Source organism: Pristis pectinata, chromosome 11 (assembly GCF_009764475.1).
Source record: "Pristis pectinata isolate sPriPec2 chromosome 11, sPriPec2.1.pri, whole genome shotgun sequence".
Classification (NCBI taxonomy): Eukaryota; Metazoa; Chordata; class Chondrichthyes; order Rhinopristiformes; family Pristidae; genus Pristis; species Pristis pectinata.
In genome coordinates, this window is record NC_067415.1 from 14,042,188 (window position 1) to 14,062,114 (window position 19,927).

Consider the following 19,927-nt stretch of genomic DNA (forward strand, 5'->3'; position numbering starts at 1 on the left):
ACTAAATACCAGATAATTACAGGCAATGCAGAGAAATCAATCTTAAATGCTCATTTGCAGATGATCCAATTATGTATTCTAATTAAGACTTTCCAGTGATCCCAGTGACCGGAAGGTTTTATGAATTTGGATAATAGGCATCAAGGATTCTTTGAAACTTCTATTCTTCTTATTTAATTCAGAAACCTGCTCACTACTTCACTGTGACAGCAGCTTGATGATGCCACATTTGCTAATTTTTGGGTTGTAGTGCTGAATGATTAATGGAGGGGCAGGCTTTCAAAACACTGGCACCATCCACATTTTGTATTTATATATGGAGACAAGACTGGTAAATGACAAGCTATTTAGGTCAATTAATATTACATGAGTGCAGCACAGCTGAGTAGAGTCAACTAATTTCCAGAAACAAGCTACAAATACAACAAGGGAACAATGGAACAGCAGGATGCCACTCTGCTCCTCAGGTATTATCTGCCATTCAATTAGATCACAGCTGATTTCTACTTTATGCTCACGTTAGTGTCTCAGGGCTGTGAACAACTTGGGAAGGTGGGTTTCTGGAGAGACATCGGGCTATGGAGGAGAGGTTGGTGTAAAGTCAGGGATGGAACCCAATGATCTGATTGAAGAAAGGACTTGAAAGTAGGAAGCATTTGTGACGGCTATGGCTTAAGGTGCTATGACAGAACGTGAAGATTGGACTGGGGAAAGGAACAATGCACCTTCTATCAAAAGCACAGGCAGAAAGGTGTGATGGATAGAGGGTTTGTCCAGAAGGAAGCCATGGATGGCAAATGAGAGCATGGACTTTTGAACTGTGGAGAGTGGAGACTGGGAACTGTCACTGAAACCACGAGAGGTGATTGAGCAGAACTTAATACATGTACAATACAGACATTGGCTTTCCATATGAGTTAACCACCTTTATGTAACATAAAGAAGGCTTGTTTTCATATGGTTTTCACAACCTGATTTCATACACTATTTTTAAAACCAATTAAATATTTCTCAAATTATAGTTGATGTTTAATGTTGGAAACACAGCATTCCAATTTGCACACAGCAAGCTCCTGCAAGCAGCAATGTGATAATGTCCAACCTATTATTTAGGGATGCTAATTGGAAACCAGGAATAGCTCTTCTGTTATTCTGTGAAATCGTGCCATAGAATATTCTACATCTACCTCATACACCAGATGGAGCTTTGGTGTAACATCATATCTGAGAGCCTCGCTTCCCCAGTTTTATGCTTGACTCTCTGGGGTGTTACTTGAAACCGGGCTTTCATGTACCAGGATCCACAATATGTGTTTAAACAGAACTGTACATTACAGGAACAGCCCTTCAGCCCATGATGTTGTGCCAAACTAATTAAACTAATGACACCTAATCCCTTCAGTCTGCGCAATGTCCATATCCCTCCATTTTCTGCATATTTATGCGCCTATCTAAGAGCCTCTTAAATGGCTCTATTGTATCTGCTTCTGCCATCACCCCGGCAGCGTACTCCAGGCACCCACTACTCTGTGTGTAAAAAAAACTTGCCTCGCACATCTCCTTTGAACTTTCCCTCTCTTAAAAGCATGCCCTCTAGTATTAGACAGAGGGCATGCAGAATATTCTACATCTACCTCATACACCAGATAGAGCTTTGGTGTAACATCACATCTGAGAGCCTCGCTTCCCCAGTATCATGCTCGACTCTCTGGGGTGTTACTTGAAACCGAGCTTTCATGTACCAGGATCCACAATATGCATTTAAGTATAACTGTACATTACAGGAACAGGCCCTTCAGCCCATGATGTTGTGCCAAACTAATTAAACTAATGATGCTAGGAAAAAAATACCACCGTTTATTTATTCCTCTCATTATTTTACAAATATCTATCAGGTCTCCCCTCAGCCTCTGCCACTCCAGAGAAAACAACCTTAGTTTGTCCAACCTCTCCTTATAGCATGTGCCCTCTAATCCAGGCAGCATCCTGGTAAACCTCTTCTGCATTCTCTCCATAGTCTCCACATCCTTCCTATAATGGGGTGACTAAAGATGGAAACAAGTCTGGTAAATGACGATATGGAGACACAAGAGACTGCAGATGCTGGAATCTGGAGTAAAAACAAACTGCTGGAGGAACTCAGTGGTCATTTATGGAGGGGAATGGACAGTCAAAGTATCAGTTCGAGACCCTTCACCTAGATTGAAGTAGTAGAGGGGAGATAGCCAGTATAAAAAGGTGAGGGGAGGGGGTTTGTGTGAGAGGACATGGCTTTAGGGTGAAAAGGGAAAGGTTTAGGGGGAACATTAGAGGGAACTTCTTCACTCAAAGAGTGGTGGGAGTGTGGAATGGGCTGCCATCTGATGTGGTAAATGCGGGTTCGCTCTTAACTTTTAAGAGTAAATTGGATAGATACATGGACGAGAGATGTCTGGAGGTGTATGGGCTGGGGCCAGGTAAATGGGACTAGCTGAATAATGTTTCGGCACAGACTAGAAGGGCCGAATGGCCTGTTTTCTGTGCTGTAGTTTTCTATGGTTCTATGGAACAATGTTTGTGAGAGAAGTGAGGATTAAAGTTGGGAGGCACAGACTATGTAAAGGGAGGAGAAATGAAAAGTGGTGGCTTATAAGGGCCACATCAGCATTAAAACAGAGTACTTACTTTGAAAACCTGACTATGAATTTATCATTGTCTGTATCAGCAGTAGCTCAGTTGGTAGCACTCTTACCTTTGAATCTGAGGATTGTTGCTTTAACCCCAACTTCAGAGTGCAAAAATCAAGATATCTTTATTAGTCACATGTACATCGAAACACACAGTGAAATGCACCTTTTGCGCAGAGTGTTCTGGGGTCAGCTCAGAAGTGTCGCCACGCTTCCGGCGCCAACATAGCATGCCCACAACTTCCTGACCCATATGTCTTTGGAATGTGGGAGGAAACTGGAGCACCCGGAGGAAACCCACGCAGACACGGGGAGAACGTACAAACTCCTTACAGACAGTGGCCAGAATTGAACCCGGGTCGCTGGCGCAGTAATAGCGTTACACTAACCGCTACACTACCGTGCCGCCCGATGCTGCACTGTTGGAAGTGTTGTCGTTTGATGGAATATTAAATTGAAGCTCTGCCTGTTCTCTCAAGTGGATTTAGGCATTCCTCTCTTATAAGAATAGCTGGTAGTCCTCTTGTTATTATGAAAAATTCTGAAACAGACATTATCGTATATTATTTCTAATATACTACCTAATCCTACCTCAGCAACAGAACACTATGGACTACCTCTTGCACTATGAACTTGTCTCTGATTATGTTTTTCTTTTGCACTAGTATCTTGTTTATGCACAGTCTTTTTCTCTTCACTGTCTTGTATAATTTATGTATGATTTATATTCTATCTGAACCTACTTGCCTGTGATGCTGTTGCAAGCAAGTTTTTCATTGTACCTATGCACATGACAATAAACTCGACTTGACTTGACTATTTCTGGGAGCTTGCTGTCCATAAATTGCCTACTCTATATGCCTATACTATACTTAAGAGAGTACCCTTTCACGAAAAAGCATTGTAGGAGTTCTTGCAGGTCTTGTGAGTAGGCTATGGATATGATGATGTAGAATAATGCACTGAGGATTTGGAGACTTCATCGATCTCATTTAAATGTGAAATATTGCCACATGGAAATATTATAGGAACATAAGGATGTGGAAACATGAGGGAAGAGAGAAACAATTAAGGCAGAAGACCTACATGTGATTATACTTGAGGATAGAATTGTTACTCATTACAGACAAATCTAGGGACTAGCCACAAGCATTTGAGGTTTAAATTTTTAATCTTGAGGTAATATACCTCTAACAATTTAATTACTTCTGTACCTTCTTTGTGGGTTTCTACGTATCTATGCACTGGAGATTATATAATAAAGAACAAAATCTACCTTACATCTGGGAAATGCATCTCACACCGGATTTAACAGTGAGCTTCTTAACAGATTCACAGCATCTAACAGCTCAAAGGTGATGCACATTTCTCTCCATGGGTATCATTCAACAAGGAACAAGGGAGTATAATTGAATAATGTGCCATAACGTAACTCGATTTCCCTAAAGAATTGAAAGGATTTCATTTTCCTATTTTTTTTCGGAAACTCTTTGCCATTACAGTGAGTCTGAGACTTCCACTTACAGCCTCCAATAATCCCCCTTCCAAACACCACCTCACACTCCGCACCCCTCACTTTGAAATCCAGTAGTGTTCCTTACTGAGTAATTACACTTTGAAGTAAGGGGCGCTCATAATTCGTGTAAGAAGAGGATTCTTTTATTGACTGTATTGTTTAGGCAAGGTATGGAGTTTGACAGAAATGATAAATTGAGAGGGGAGGAGATAAGATATCTTTATAAGTCAGATGTACATTGAAACACACAGTGAAATGCACCTTTGCGCAGAATGTTCTGGGCAGCTCGCAAGTGTCGCCACGCTTCCGGTGCCAACTTTGCATGCCCATGACTTCCTAAAAATAAAAGTTGAATTCTATGAAGACTAATTTTATCTGACGAACACTGGCATATAGTTTGCAGCAGAGTACAAGTTGCCCACCCTTCACGCTCCCCTGTATTTAGCACCTTCTTAAAATTCCTGTAAAGTAGACTTACACACCAGTCTTTACAGTAATTCTTTGCCATTTTTCTTCACTCCTCTCCTGACTTCCTATACATGCAAGCATTTTGGCAGAGGTTACTGATTAGCACTCAGGAGCAAGATCGGTCTGCTAACCAAATGTTACTCTGATTTACTGTAACAGATACCCTGAAATCAGTTTGTGCTGGGCAGACTGGGTGTGAGCAGGAACAGCACAGTGGCACAGCTAATTGAGCCACTGCCTTGCAGCTCCAGGGGACCAGGTTGAATCCTGACCTCCTGTGCTGTCCGTGTGGAGTTCACACTTTCTCCCCGTGACCACTTTCCTGGCACTCTGGTTTCCTCTCACATCTTAAAGATGTCTGGCTTGGTAGCTTAATTGGCCACCATAAATTGCTCCTAGTGTGTAGGTGAGTGGTAGAATGAGAGAATTTATGGGAATGTGGGGGAAATAAAAATGGGATTAGTGTAGGATTGGTGTAAATGAGTGCTTGACGGTCAGCATGGATTTGGTTTCCTAAAGGGCCTGTTTAGTGCTGTGTCACTCAATGACTCTATGTCACTATGATGCTAGAATGGTTCTGAAAAAGCTTAAAGCCACATCTAGAGTCATAGAGTAATACAGCACGGAAACAGGCCCTTCAGCCCAACTCATCCATGCCGACCATGGTGCCCACCAAGCTAGTACCATTTGCCCGCGTTTGGCCCATATCCCTCCAAACCCTTCCTGTCCATGTCTTTTAAATGTTATTATTGTACCTGCCTCACCCACTTCCTCTGGCAGCTCATTCTGTATATGCACCACCCTCTGCGTGAAGAAGTTGCCCCTCAGGACTTCTTCAGATCTTTCGCCTCTCACCTTAAACCTATGCCCTTTAGTTTTTAGTTGCCCTTCCCTGGGAAAAAGACTGTGTGCGCTCACCCTATCTATACCCCTCACGATCTTATATGTCTTATAAGGTCACCCCTCAATCGTCCACATTCCAACGAATCAAGTCTTAGCCTGTCCAACCTCTTCCTATAACTCAGGCCCTCGAATCCTGGCAGCATCATCGTAAATCTTCTCTGAACTCTTTCCAGTTTGGTGATGTCTTTCCTACAACAGGATGACCAACACTGTGCACTGTAGTCCAACATTTCACTGATTTTCATTGCCTGCAAAGACATCAGGGACATCCTGAAGTCATTAATGATTCTAAGCACTTCCTTTTTTTGCTCTTTGCATCTCCTTCTCTCCTTTCTTCCTTTTCCCTTTCTCCATCTTATTCTTCCCTTCTTCCCCACCTTTTCTTCCCTTACCATCTTGATTAAGTTAGAGAGCTTAACAAGGATGTTGCTGGGACTAGAGGGCTTGAGTTATAAGGAGAGGCTGGATAGGCTGGGACTGTTCTCCCTGGAGCGAAGGAGGCTGAGGGGTGACCTTATAGAGATTTATAAATTCCTAAGGAGCATGACAAAGGTGGATGGTCACAGTCTTTTTTCCCTGGGTAGGGGAGTCCAAAACTAAAGGGCATAGACTTAAGGACAGAGAGGAAAGATTTAAAGAGGACCCAGGGAGCAGGTTTTTCACAGGGGGGTGGTGGGAACCAGCTGCCAGAGGAAGTAGTACAGGCGGGTACAATTACAGATGCTTAGACAAGTGCATGGACAGGAAAGGTTTAGAGGGATATGGGCCAAATGCAGGCAAATGGGACGAGCTCAGTTAGGCAGCTTGGTTGGCATGGATGAGTTGGGCTGAAGGGCCTGTTTCTGTGCTGTATGACTTTATGACTCTATGACAGATGGGAGGCTGCTGCTACTCCCTTCCTTTGTGTGCCACCTGCTTTATGTGTATCAGGGTAGTAGTATAAAAATTAATATTGCAGTTTGAAACCCAGTCTTAATAAACCCCTTTGTTACATGGCCAAGCAGTGGAACAGTATGCTTTAAGGCTCCTGTTGCTCTTCAGACGTGGGCTAGGAACCACAGGGAGCTGTATGATTTATTTGCCTTTGTAAATTTCCTCTCCTTCCTCACGAGGAAGCACCTGGCTTGAATATAACACCTCTGCTCAGTGAGATGCACCAAGAATCATAAATCCTTGGGGGAGCATTTCTAGCCCAGCAGTCCTTGGCTGTATGTGAGTTAACCGAATCTAGGCTGACTCTGAGGGAGTGCTGAACTGACAGAGGTGTCATTTTTTTTTGGATGAGAAGTTGTGCCAAAGCCCTTCAGAGTCACGGAGACATGGAGTTAAACAGCACAGAAACAGACTCTTCAGCCTAACTCATCTATGCTAACCAAGGTGTCTTTCTGAGCTTGTCCCATTTGGCTGCATTTGGCCCATATCCCCCTAAACCATTCCTATCCATGTACTTGTCCAAATGTCTGTTAAGCATTGTAAATATACCTGCCTCTACCACTTTCTCTGGCAGCTCGTTCCATATACCCACCAACCTATGTCTGATAAAGTTGCCCCTCAGATCCCCTTTAAATCTATCCTCTCTCACCTTAAACCCTCCACTTTCGACTTGAAAAAGAGCCCATTGAGAGAGTGAAGTAAATAGAACTTGGAAACGAAAGCTACTGCATTTTTTTCAATAACATTGGAGTGATTCCTCCACAAAAACGAAGTGGATTTTTAACTAAAATCAATCCCAGACACTTAGAGATTGTAGTTATCAGATTGACAGGGGAATTTTCCAATCATCTCCACTCTGGCTAGATATCGCTTGTCACTACAGCTGAGGTAAATTTAAAAAGGTGGCTAAAATGAGGTGAGCAGTCTTATTATAATATTAGTATTGGTATTGATATTGGTTTATTATTGTCACTTGTACCGAGGTACAGTGAAGAACTTGTTTTGCATACCGATCGTACAGGTCAATTCATTACACAGTGCAGTTACATTGAGTTAATACAGAGTGCATTGAGGTAGTACAGGTAAAAACAATATCAGTACAGAGTAAAGTGTCACAGCTACAGAGAAAGTGCAGTGCGATAAGGTGAAAGGTCACAACAAGGTAGATGGTGAGGTCAGAGTTCATCTCATCGTATAAGGGAACCTTTCAATAGTCTTATTACAGTGGGATAGAAGCTGTCCTTAACCCTAGTGGTACATGCCCTCAGGATCCTGTATCTTTTACCTGATGGAAGAGGAGAGAAGAGAGAATGACCTGGGTGAGTGGGGTCTTTGATTATGTTCTCTGCTTCGCCAAGGCAGCGAGAGGTAAAGACAGAGTCCAAGGAAGCGAGGCTGGTTTCTGTGACGTGCTGTGCTGTGTCCACAATTCTCTGCAGTTTCTTGCAATCCTGGGAAGCGCAGTTGCCATACTAAGCCGTGATGCATCCAGATAGGTTGCTTTCTATAGTGCATCGATATAAATTGGTGAGTTTCAAAGGGAACATACAGAATTTCTTTAGCCTCCTGAGGAAGTAGAGGAGCTGGTGAGCTTTCTTGGCCATGGCTTCTACGTGATTTGACCAGGACAGGCTATTAGTGATGTTCACTCCCGGGAACTTGAAGCTCTCAACCCTCTCGACCTCAGCACCGTTGATGTAGACAGGTGCATGTACACTGCCCCCTTTCCTGAAGTCAATGACCAGCTCTTTTGTTTTGTTAAATAGCCAGTCTATTAGCTAATATCAGTCTATCAGTCTAATAGCTATTTAAACATTTAACTAGCCAGTTTGATTCCTGCGAATGGTCAAGGGATCTCAGTAAAGGGTGAAATCAGCAGAGTAGTACCATGGCTGCTGTGTGAAGACCCAGCCTCCAGTACAAAATATCATCGTAAATGCTACTGTATCTTGAAGCAATGATTGACTTTGTTTTTGAAAGGAATCCTTAAATGCTTACATTTTGAAGAAGACAACAACTAAAAACAACTTGATGGAATTAAATGTTTACCGGTGAAGTATTTTATGGAGATAGACATTGGTATTATTGTCACATGTATCGAGATACAGTGAAACGCTTAGTTTTGCAAGCCGTCCATTCAGATCATTTCAAAACATAAGTACTTTGAGGTTGTACAAGGGAAAAGCAAAAGCAGACTGCAGAATATAGTGTTACAGTTACAGTAAAACTGCAGTGCGGGTAGACAAAATGGCGCAAGGGCCACGACGAGGTAGATTGTGAGGTCAAGAGTTCATCTTTAACATACAAGAGGTCTGTTCAAGGGTCTCATAACAGCAGGATAGAAGCTGTCCTTGAGCCTGGTAGTGGCTGTTTGTAAGCTTTTGTATCTTCTGCCAGATGAAAGGGGGGAGAAGAGAGAATGTGTAGAGTGGGAGGGGTCGTTGATTATGCTGTCTACTTTTCCAAGGCAGCGAGAAGTGTAGGCAGAATCCATTGTACTACCTCAATGAAATGTGTAATGAATTGATCTGTATGAATAGTACACAAGACAAGTTTTTCACTGCACCTCGGTACATGTGACAATAGTAAACACATTTACCAATTTGTTTGCAGGAGTTTGCTGCACACAAGTTAGTTAATTGTTGCATTACCTACATTAAAAACGGAACTTAAATGGTGTTAGGAGTTTGAGAACTTTCTGAATTCATGGAGGGTTCTGTGTATAAATTCAGTTCTTTATTCCTTTTCATTGATTTGAAACATTTGAAGTAATGTTTCCTCTAACCCAAAGCATGACACAATGTGTGTATTGGGGCAGAAGTTTAAGCTGCTAGCTTGTGCTTTCAACATTATCCGAATTAGTAGAGCATTCTTAATATGGTGAAATATAGTAGAATCATAGCACTCGGAAACCAACCCTTTAGCCCACTGAGTCTGTACTGACCATGAAGTACCCATCTATACAAATAGAGTCATAGATTCTTACAGTATGGAGACAGACCCTTTGGCCCATCTGGTCCATGCTGACCAAGATTTTCATCTCTCTTCCCATTTGCCTGTGTTTGGCCCATATCCTTTAAAATCTTTACCATCCATGTACCCATTTAAGTGGCAATTAAATGATGCTAATGTACCTCCCTCAAACAAATCCTGAACTAATTTCATTTTATTCTGCCCATACTCCCATCACCTCCCAGATTTTACCACCCACCTACGCACCAAAGGCAATTAAGCATGTATTTGGCATACAGGAGAACATCCACAGGGAGAATATGCATTCTCCACACAGACAGCACCAGACGTCCGCACTGAATCCTGGTCACTAGAGCTCTGAAGACACAAGAGATGCTGGAATCTGAATGTCCACTGTCCATTTCCCTTCACAGGTGCTGCCTGACCTGCTGAGTTCCTCCAGCAGTTTGTTCTTTGTGCTAAAGCTCTGAGGCAAAGGATGTGGGCATGCTAATATTTACTGTCCATCCCTAATGCCCTTGAACCAAGTGATTTGGAAACCAGTTAAGAGTGAGTCTGAAGTAACATACAGTCCAGACCAGTCATGGATATCCTTCTCTGCCATACATTATTGAATCAGAGAACTTCTTTTAACAACAATCTGATACTTTCCTGGGCACAATACTGATACCAGCTTTCTGATCGAGGGTTATGAAAAATCCTCAGCTACTGTGCTGCATTGTGAAGTATTGCCATTGGCTTATTAGTCCAATCCTCTGGATTGTAACTCCAGTAACATAACCACAATCTTACCCCTTTTGGGAAGTGAATTACATTAGCTTTTGTGAAAAGTTCCAAATTTATTTTTAATCATTTGAATTTAAATTTCCCAGGTGTTATAGTGAGGTACGTATTCCCATCTCTTTATCAGTAATCCAGGCCTCTGAATTTAACCATTGCTGTGCCCCCTGTTAGGAAAGAGATTTGGTTTTAGGCTAGGCAAGGAGAGGAATAAAAACGAAATGGCTGCTGGTGCCAGCAAATAAGAGTGAAGATGTCGGGGGAGAACAGGGAAGGGGAGTCCAAAACTAGGGGGCATAATTTAGGGTGAGAGGGGAAAGATTTAAAAGGGACCTGGAGGGGCAACTTTTTCACACAGAGAGTGATGGGTATATGGAACGAGCTGTCCGAGGAAGTGGTTGAGGCAGGTACAATAGTATCATTTAAGAAGTACTTGGATAGGTACATGGAGGGGTGGGGCTTTGAGGGTTATGGGCTGAACGGAGGAAACTGGGACCAGCTGGGTGGACAACGTGGTCGGCATGGACTCGTTGGGCCGAAGGGCCTGTACCTATGCTGTATTGGTCTATAGCTCTATGGCAACTTTAAGGGTCCAAAGACTGTGATGTCCACCTACAGCTGATTAGTTCCCCAATATTCAACATATGCACAAATGTATATAGAATTGGAAAACAGTTTTTAGTGCTCTCTGTAGGGAGATTGCACATTATCCCTTTGAATGCATGGGTTTCCTCTGGATGCTCTGGTTTTCTCCTACATTCCAAAGCCATGTGGGCTGGTAGGTTAATTGGCCACTGTAAATTGCCCTTAAAGTGTAGGTGAGAGGCAGAATCTATGTGGACTTGATGGGAATACTGAGGGAATAAATAAGGATCAGTGTAAGTGGATGCTTGATGGTGTGGTGTGGACTCTGGGCTGAAGGAACACACAATCTTCTGGAAGAACTCAGTGGGTTGAGCAGCATTTGTGGGAAGAAAGGAATTGTTGACGTTTCGGATCAAAACCCTTCATCAGGACTGAGAGTAGAGAGGTGAGATGGCCAGTCCCAATTCAGGGTTTCGACCTGAAACATCAACAATTCCTTTCCTCTCACAGATGCTGCTCAACCCACTGTGGAGGAACAGAGGGATCTTGGGGTCCATGTCCATAGATCTCTCAAGGTTGCCACACAGGTCGATAGGGTTGTTAACAAGGCGTATGGTGTGTTGGCCTTCATTAGTCGGGGTATTGAGTTCAAGAGCCGCAAGGTGATGTTGCAGCTCTATAGAACTCTGGTTAGACAACACTTGGAGTGTTGTGTTCGGTTCTAGTCACCTCTTTATAGGAAGGATGTGGAAGCTTTAGAGAGGGTGCAGAGGAGATTTACCAGTCTGTCGCCTGGATTGGAGAGCATGTCTTATGAGGATAGGTTGAGCGAGCTAGGGCTTTTCTCTTTGGAGAGAAGGAGGATGAGAGGTAACTTGATAGAGGTGTACAAGATGATCAGAGGCATAGATCAAGTGGACAGTCAGAGATTTTTTCCCAGGGAAACAACGGCAAACACGAGGGGACATAATTTTAAGGTGATTGGGGGAAGGTATAAGGGGGATGTCAGGAGTAAGTTTTTTACACAGAGAGTGGTGGGTGCGTGGAACGCACTGCCGGCAGAGGTTGTGGGGGCAGATACATTAGGGACATTTAAGAGACTCTTAGATAGACACATGAATGATAGGAAAATAGGGGGCTATGTAGGAGGGAAGGGTTAGATAGATCTTAGAGCGGGATAAAATGTCGGCACAACTTTGTGGGCTGACGGGCCTGTACTGTGCTGTGGTGTTCTATGTTCTATGTTCTAGATGCTGCTTGACACACTGAGTTCTTCCAGCAGATTGTTGCTCCAGAGTCCAGCATCTGCAATTTCTTGCATCTACAGTGGGCTGAAGGACCTGTTTTCATGCTATATGAATCTATGATTCTATGTCTCTGCGTAAAAAAAAATTAGAGGTTCATGCAGACAAGAATTCTTCAAAAGATTGAAGAATTAACATTGAAGGTTCATGCAGACAAGAATAGATAGTCATCGGTATTGGTATTGGTTTACTATTGTCACTTGTACCAAGGCCTTGCATGCCGTTCGTACAGATCAATTCATTACACAGTGCATTGAGGTAGTACAGGGTAAAAAACAATAATAAAATACAGAGTAAAGTGTCATAGACAGAAGAAGTGCAGTGCAGGTAGACAATAAGGCGCAAGGTCATAATAAGGTAGATTGTGAGGTCAAGAGTCTATCTCATTGTATAAGGGAACTGTTCAATAGTCTTATCACCATGGGATAGAAGCTGTCCTTGAGCCTGGTGGTATGTGTCCTCAGGCTCCTGTATCTTCTGCCTGATGGGAGAGGGGAGAAGAAAGAATGTCCCAGGTGGGTGGGGTCTTTGATTATGCTGGCTGCTTCACCAAGGCAGCGAGAGATATAGACAGAGTCCATCGAGGGGAGGCTGGTTTCTGTGATGTGCTGGGCCGTGTCCACAACCCTCTGCAATTTCTTGCAGTCCCGGGCGGAGCAGTTGCCATACCAAGCTGTGATGCATCCAGATAGGATACTTTCCATGGTGTATTGATAAAAGTTGGTGCGTGTCAAAGGGGATATACAAAATTTCTTTAGTCTCCTGAGGAAGTAGAGGTGCTGGTGAGCTTTCTTGGCTGTGGAGTTGACATGGTTGGACCATGACAGGCTATTGGTGATGTTCACTCCAAGGAACTTGAAGCTCTCAACTCTCTCGACCTCAGCATCATTGATGTAGACAGGTGCATGTGCACCGCTCCTTTCCTGAAGGCTGTGACCAACTCTTTTGTTTTGCTGACATTGAGGGAAAGGTTGTTGTCATGACACCATGTCATTAAGCTCTCTATCTCCTTCCTGTACTCCTACACATTGTTATCTGAGATACGGCCCACTATGGTGGTATCATCTGCAAACCTGTAGATGGAGTTAGAGCAGAATCTAGCCATGCGGTCATGAGTATATAGGGAGTAGAGTAGTGGGCTGAGGATGCAGCCTTGTGGGGCACCAGTGTTGAGAATAATTGTGCTGGAGGTGTTGCTACCTATCCTCACTGATTGCAGTCTGTTGGTCAGAGAGTCAAGGATCCAGTGGCAGAAGGAGGTTTTGAGTCCCAGGTCTTGGAGTTTGGAGATGAGTTTGCTTGGAATTATAGTACTGAAGACAGAGCTGTAGTCAATAACCAATAGTCTAACTTAGGTGTCCAGATGCTCCAGAGATGAGTATAGGGCCAGGGAGATGGTGTCCACTGTAGACCTGTTTCAGCAGTGGGCGGATTGCAGTTGGTCGAGGTTTACCAGGAGGCTGGAGTAAATGTGTGCCATGACCAGCCTCTCAAAGCACTTTATGATGGTGGATGTCAGAGCACTGGTTGGTAATCATTAAGGCACATTACCTTGTTTTTCTTAGGTACCGGGATGATAGTGGTTTTCTTAAAACAGTTGGGAACCTCAGATTGAAGCAAGGAGAGGTGAAATATATCTGCAAGTACCCCTGCCAGCTGATCAGCACAATATCTGAGCACATGGCCAGGGACACCATCCGGGCCAAATGCTTTCCTCAGGTTGGCTCTCTTGAAGACTGATCTTACGTCCTCGATGATGACCATGGGGTCAGGCGCATTGGAGGCTGTCAGGGTGGGTGGTGACAAACCAATCCCCTTCTGTTCAAAACTTGCAGAGAATGTGTTAAGCTCATCAGGAAGGGATGCGCTGTTGTTGGCGATGCTGCCCGACTTTGTTTGTAGCCTGTTATGTCATGTAAGCCCTGCCACAACTGACAGCTGGTCTGGGACTCTATTTTGTCTGATATTGTCTCTTGGCATCTCTGATAGTTATCCGGAGGTCGTATCTTGATTTCTTGTAAAGGTCAGGGTCACCTGATTTGAATGCTGCAGTCCTCGACTTCAGTAAGGAGTGAATCTCCCGGTTCATCCATGGTTTCTGGTTTGGAAACACCTGTATTGTCCTCTTTGGTGAACAGTCCTCAACACACTTGCTGATAAAGTCCATGATGGTGGTGACATACTCATCTAGGCTGGCAGCTGAGTCTTTGAACATGGACCAGTCCACTGACTCAAAGTTGTTGCACAGAAGCTCATCTTTTTCATAATAATCTAGCAATAATAAAATCTGCAAGATATGCTTGTCATAACAACATCAGTTGATAAAAGAACAGTTGTCCACAGGTCAGATGGAATATGAAGTGTGAAGTTATCCATTTTGCCAAGAAGAAGGGGAAAGGAGGATATTTAGAAGGTGAACATTCAGAGAGGCTTGCAAAAATCTCAAAGCAGGTACATGAAGATCCAATAAACAATCAGGAAGCCAAATTATATATTGGTATGGAAGGGGTTTGGGAGTAGGGAAGTCTTGCTCCAGTTATATAAGGGTTTAATGAAACCATATTTAGAGTTTTGTTGAATATACCTGCTTTGGAAGGGGATGCCACAAAGATTGCAAACAAAAGCAGACAATGCTGGAACTAATCAGCAGGTCAGGCTGCATCTGTGGGAAGAGAAGCTGAGTGAACGTCCCAGGTCAAAGACCCTTCGTCAGAACTGAAAAGGAGCTAAAGGAATAAGGATGCATGGAGGGGTGGGGGGGGGGGGATGTTTCCGATGGGGATGGCCATGGGTATAATCTGTAAACAAGGTCATCTGGTCAATGAGTGAATGGGAGCAGTTAGAGGATGATAACGTAGACAAAAGAACCTAGACAAAAGAATGTGGGAGCTGCGAAATGCAGAGCAGGAGGCCATACCCAGAAGGTCAGGCTGGGTATGTCCTCCACTTCCAGAGAAAAAATTAAGAAAAAAAGAGGGAAATAAAAACGAGCTGAGTTAATATCACTGATGGATGACTGATGACTGAACAAAGATTAACTCAACTGATTCCAAGATTGATATGTTATGAAGAGAGACTCAATGGAGTTGGACTGATTTCTCTAGAAGTTAGTAGAATGAGTGGTGATCTCTTCGTCCCACGACTGTTAACTGTTACTTGGCCGAATTGTTACTTGTACTCCCGGCCCTCAATTCAGACAAATGAGCATAAAGTTGTAGGTGGGCAGTGCTGGGGCAGTGAAAGAAAATCAAAAACTTGCAGATGCTGGAAATCTGAAACAAAAAGAAAAAGCTGCTGGAAAAACTAAGCCACTCAGGCAGCATCTGTGGAAAGAGAAATAGTCAACTTTTTGGGTCTATGGCCTTTGTCAGAGCTCACTGCTGAGGTGGTATGCCTATCTGAACACCCTGACTGACTATTTAACCCACTCTCAGAGGCAGTGATTTCCAGATCATGATGGTTTCTCTCAGAGGATTTTAAATCTTTGGTATTTGTAGCTTGTTGATATTCAGTTATTGATTACTTTGGTTGCCTTTAGGAGTTCAAGAGTCAGGAGATTTTGAGATATGTTGAAAAAGTTCAAGCTGAGGTAGAAGGACAGCCATAACCTTACAGAATGGTGCAGTGGACTCGATGTGACGTACGGTTGACTAGTGACACCTTATATTATCCATTGTTTATGTTCTTTGGCTTCTACCAATATCTCCTCCTTCTGTTTGGTGAGATTAATTTTCTGATTGCATCTTGGTGAGGTTCTTTGGCCATTGTTGCACATTAAATATTCTGTATAAAAGTGGTAAATTATTCTTGTGCTGAGCAAATTGCCACCTTGAAGGTTTCTGGCATCACTTGACCTTTGCTTTAATCTTTTTTTTTTGCCACCTCCCCCCCGCCCCCCCCCCCCCCCCACCACCACAGGGTCTGCACTTTGCAGCATTCACAGGACACATGTTTGTTGGAATTATCTTGGTCCTTCTGGTGTCCTTTCCCTTCTTGAGACTACTTTATTGGAACAAAAAGCTCTACAACAAGGAACCAAGTGAGATTATGGGTGAGTACTTTTATGACATTTTTATTGAGTATTTCCTTTATGAGAAATAGGTTAAGAGGCAGAGTGTTACCTGCCAGCTGCCATCCATGGTTTTCGGGTACATGAAATCAAATAATGGTTGTCAGCAAGTTATTTGACAAAGTTGTGTCATTGCAGCCAGATCCTGACATTGATGCACTGATCTGGAAGCGTTACTAGAAACTTTTTATCGCAGGGTCTGCTTGATTCTGTTGATTTTTGATAATGCCACTGATGTTAACAGAGCTGGAGTTCAGGAAGGAGGCAGGGGACTGGTTCTGATGTTGGGAAATCCTGAAGTATAACTGGGGAGTCTTTGAACTGGAAGATCAGCTGGCCTTCATTTCCTTAAATTTCCCTTAATTCCTTCCTTACCTGATAGAAGTTTATGAGATATAGAACATAAAACATTACAGCACAGTACAGGCCCTTCAACCCACAATGTTGTGCTGACATTTCTGCTCTAAGATCTATCTAACCCTTCCCTCCCACATAGCCCTCCATTTCTCTATCATTCATGTGTCTATCTAAGAGTCTCTTAAATGTCCCTAATGTATCTGCCCCCACAACCTGGGCCGGCAGTGCGTCCCACGCACCCACCACTTTCTGTGTAAAAAAACTTACCCATGACATCCCCCTTATATCTTCCTCCAATCACCTTAAAATTATGTCCCCTCATGTTAGCCATTGTTGCCCTGGGAAAAAGTCTCTGACTGTCCACTTGACATATGCCTCTGATCATCTTGTACACCTCTATCAAGTCACCTCTCATCTTCCTTCTCTCCAAAGAGAAAAGCCCTAGCTCACTCACTGAGATAATGAAAGGCATAGATAGAGTAGGCAGCAGGTATCTTTTTCCTAGGGTTGAAATGTCTAATACTAGAGGGCATGCATTTAAGGTGAGAGGGGTGTTCAAAGGAGATGTGTGGGGCAAGTTTTTTTTACACACAGAGAGTGGTGGGTGCCTGGAATGTGCTGCCAGGGGTGGTAGTGGAGGCAAATATGACAGAGGCATGACAGAGGCATTTAAAAAGCTCTTAGATAGGCACATGAATGTGCAGAGAATGGAGGGATATGGACATTGAGTAGGCAGAAGGGATTAGATTAGTAGGTGTTTAATTACTAGTTGAATTAGTTTGGCACAACATCGTGGGCCGAAGGGCCTGTTCCTGCGCTGTACTGTTCTATGTTCTATGTTGAACTGGCTCCACTATCTGGCTGAAGGCAGGACCGAGAATTTAGGCAGCAATAGGTTGCAGCCAGGATCCACACCGAGCAGAGGAAGGGTGGGGCTGACTGGGGTAAAGGAGGACCAAGGTGTTTCTACTCCTCATAACACAGAAGGAAGTATAGAAGAAATTAGTTGCCTGGGTCTCTCCTGACCTGATAGTGAAGCTGCCAGTTGTCCCCTGCTCAGGCCCCTGACTGAGATTCTGGACTGGGTTGCAATGGTAAAGCCTGTGGGAGCCTTTTTCTTCCACTGAAAATGGCATGATAATGTGGTGGGAAGGCAGCGGAATCAGAGGAGGGTTAACACAATTTTGCTTTTAACTGTGGCCTGCTCAAGTTTACGAGGGTAGGAAGTTAAAATTGCAGGCAATGTTACTGGAGTCCTACTGATGTGCTCCTAATATATTACCCTGAGGAGCGTAAGTGTGCTGTTACCTTAACCATACTTTGAGACAGATTGAAATTTCTTTGTAATTATTCTTCATTCTCCTCAATCTATTCTAACTCAAAGGTTTTGGTCAATTGACCTCTCAAGTGTAGCTTTAGATCTAGCCAGGGGATCCTGAGGAAGTGGTGGATTTGATATTTACCATCATATCTGATGGGGGGTTCCCAAGCATCAGGTATTATTGGATACTTTCTTCCTTATTGTGAAGTTATAATAAATGAAAAGAAACATGAAGCAACGCACCTTCTTCTTTCAGTTCAATGTTTGACCCAGGATTCTGCACTCACGCAGAAAATTATGGCACAGATAGCAAAGTAAATGGAATAAACTATTGTTGGTGAGAAGCTTTTGAGCCATATGTCAGAAGGGAACTTTCAGAAAAAGATGCAAACAGTTTGGACAAATTTCTATGCCAGAAAGAACCTAAAACACACGGTTGTGTGAAGAGAGTGTGAAGAGAAATAGTCTTGGGACTAAATGAAGAAAAATAGGCATCTTAATCATTGAGCTCATTGAACTGGTTGATATATTGAAGAAATTGAAAGTAGGAAATAAATAAGTAGATTTTCCCATTCTATTTTGTGATTTGAAAGTACAGTTAAAGAGATTAAAAGGATTTATATCATCACACACGCCAGATGTGAATGTGAAACGAAAAACTAGAATTATGTGCCCTATTTATATCTTCATGCTGAAATACAGCACGACAAATTTTGACTCCTGCAAATTGCATTTCATTCGACTGATGACTCCTGAACTTTAGACTAATGAGACCAGCTGAAGTCTATTCTCACTTCACCCTTCCATCACAGATTGTAATAACGTAAATCTCAGCTGTTGAGGGATTTAATTGGGGACATGGTGCCACATTCTAATGATAGCCACAAATGAGAGAAAATGTATCAGGCTGACGGTCAACAACAGACAGCGGATGCATTCAGACTATTTAAAAAGCTAAAGGTTTCCTTAGAGCCTGCAATTGTACTAAAAAATATAAGTAAAGACCTTTTGGTGTTACATTATATCTCTGTATTGAAGACTGAGCCATTTGTTTTATCGGAACATATTTTTATCGTGTTTCTATAACAACGTCCCTATTTAGCTGATCTAATCCGTGATGAAATTAGCAGCTCCATCTTTCCAGCAGCACTCTTAATTTTTTTCATTCTGTGTAACACCAGTTGCACACGGGATCAGCAAACTAATGATAAAGTTATTTTAAATTGCCTAGAGAAATGCTAGACTGCATCCTTGTATTAATCTAGTAATGTCCTGATAAGGTACAAACAATGTATTTACCACTGACTCTGGGCAGGGTATCTAAAAGCAAAAATGTTGGAAATATGAAATAGAATTAAAAAAAGTTAAAACGCCTAAGGCAGGATCTACCTGGATACGGTTCACTGCCTTCAAATTGTTGCCCGCAGTCACTCCCTACCTACGCTCACCCATGTCAGATTAGAAGATTGATCTTGATGTCGGCAGCTGTCCGGAGGGTAAGAAGCCTCAGGTGATATATTTTCAAGGCTCTGCCCTAGAACACCGCATCAGGCTTAGGCTTATGTAGAAATTAAAGCTGTGCTTTGATTCCTGTTAAAGCTATGCAGCAGTTCAACAGTTTTAAATGTCCCTGAAATTTTGGAGCATTTCAATAATAAAATTGATGCAATAATTAATCTTGTTGTTAAATATTGAAAATAATAATTGGATTGAATTGGTTTATTATTGTGACATGTACCGAGATATGGTGAAAAGCCATCCAGACAGACTATTCCAAACAGAAGTATGTCGAGGTAATAAAAAGGAAAACAGAATGCTGAATATAGTGTTATAAGTACAGAGAAAGTGCAGTGCAGGTAGATCAATAAAATGCATGGGGCATGACAAGGTGGATTTGGAGATCTGGAGTTCAAAGTTTATTTAAAATCCTCTTTATCCTGGCAATTTCCTCTCTCCACTCTTAGTCCTGATGCATGGTTTCGACCTGAAACGTCAACATTTCCTTCCCCCACCACCCCCCCACCCCTCACCGACACCCCCCAACATTGGCTT

At 42.9% G+C, this 19,927-nt stretch overlaps 1 protein-coding gene across 1 annotated transcript in view; it reads left to right on the forward strand.

The window, feature by feature from the left end:
• Window positions 1–19,927, forward strand: part of oca2 (oculocutaneous albinism II) — a 328,581-nt gene that overhangs the window by 184,867 nt on the left and 123,787 nt on the right. Inside the window, exon 15 of the mRNA XM_052026515.1 lies at window positions 16,047–16,179. Within this exon, the coding sequence (XP_051882475.1) occupies window positions 16,047–16,179 (133 nt within the window). The remainder of the gene's footprint in view (window positions 1–16,046; window positions 16,180–19,927) is intronic.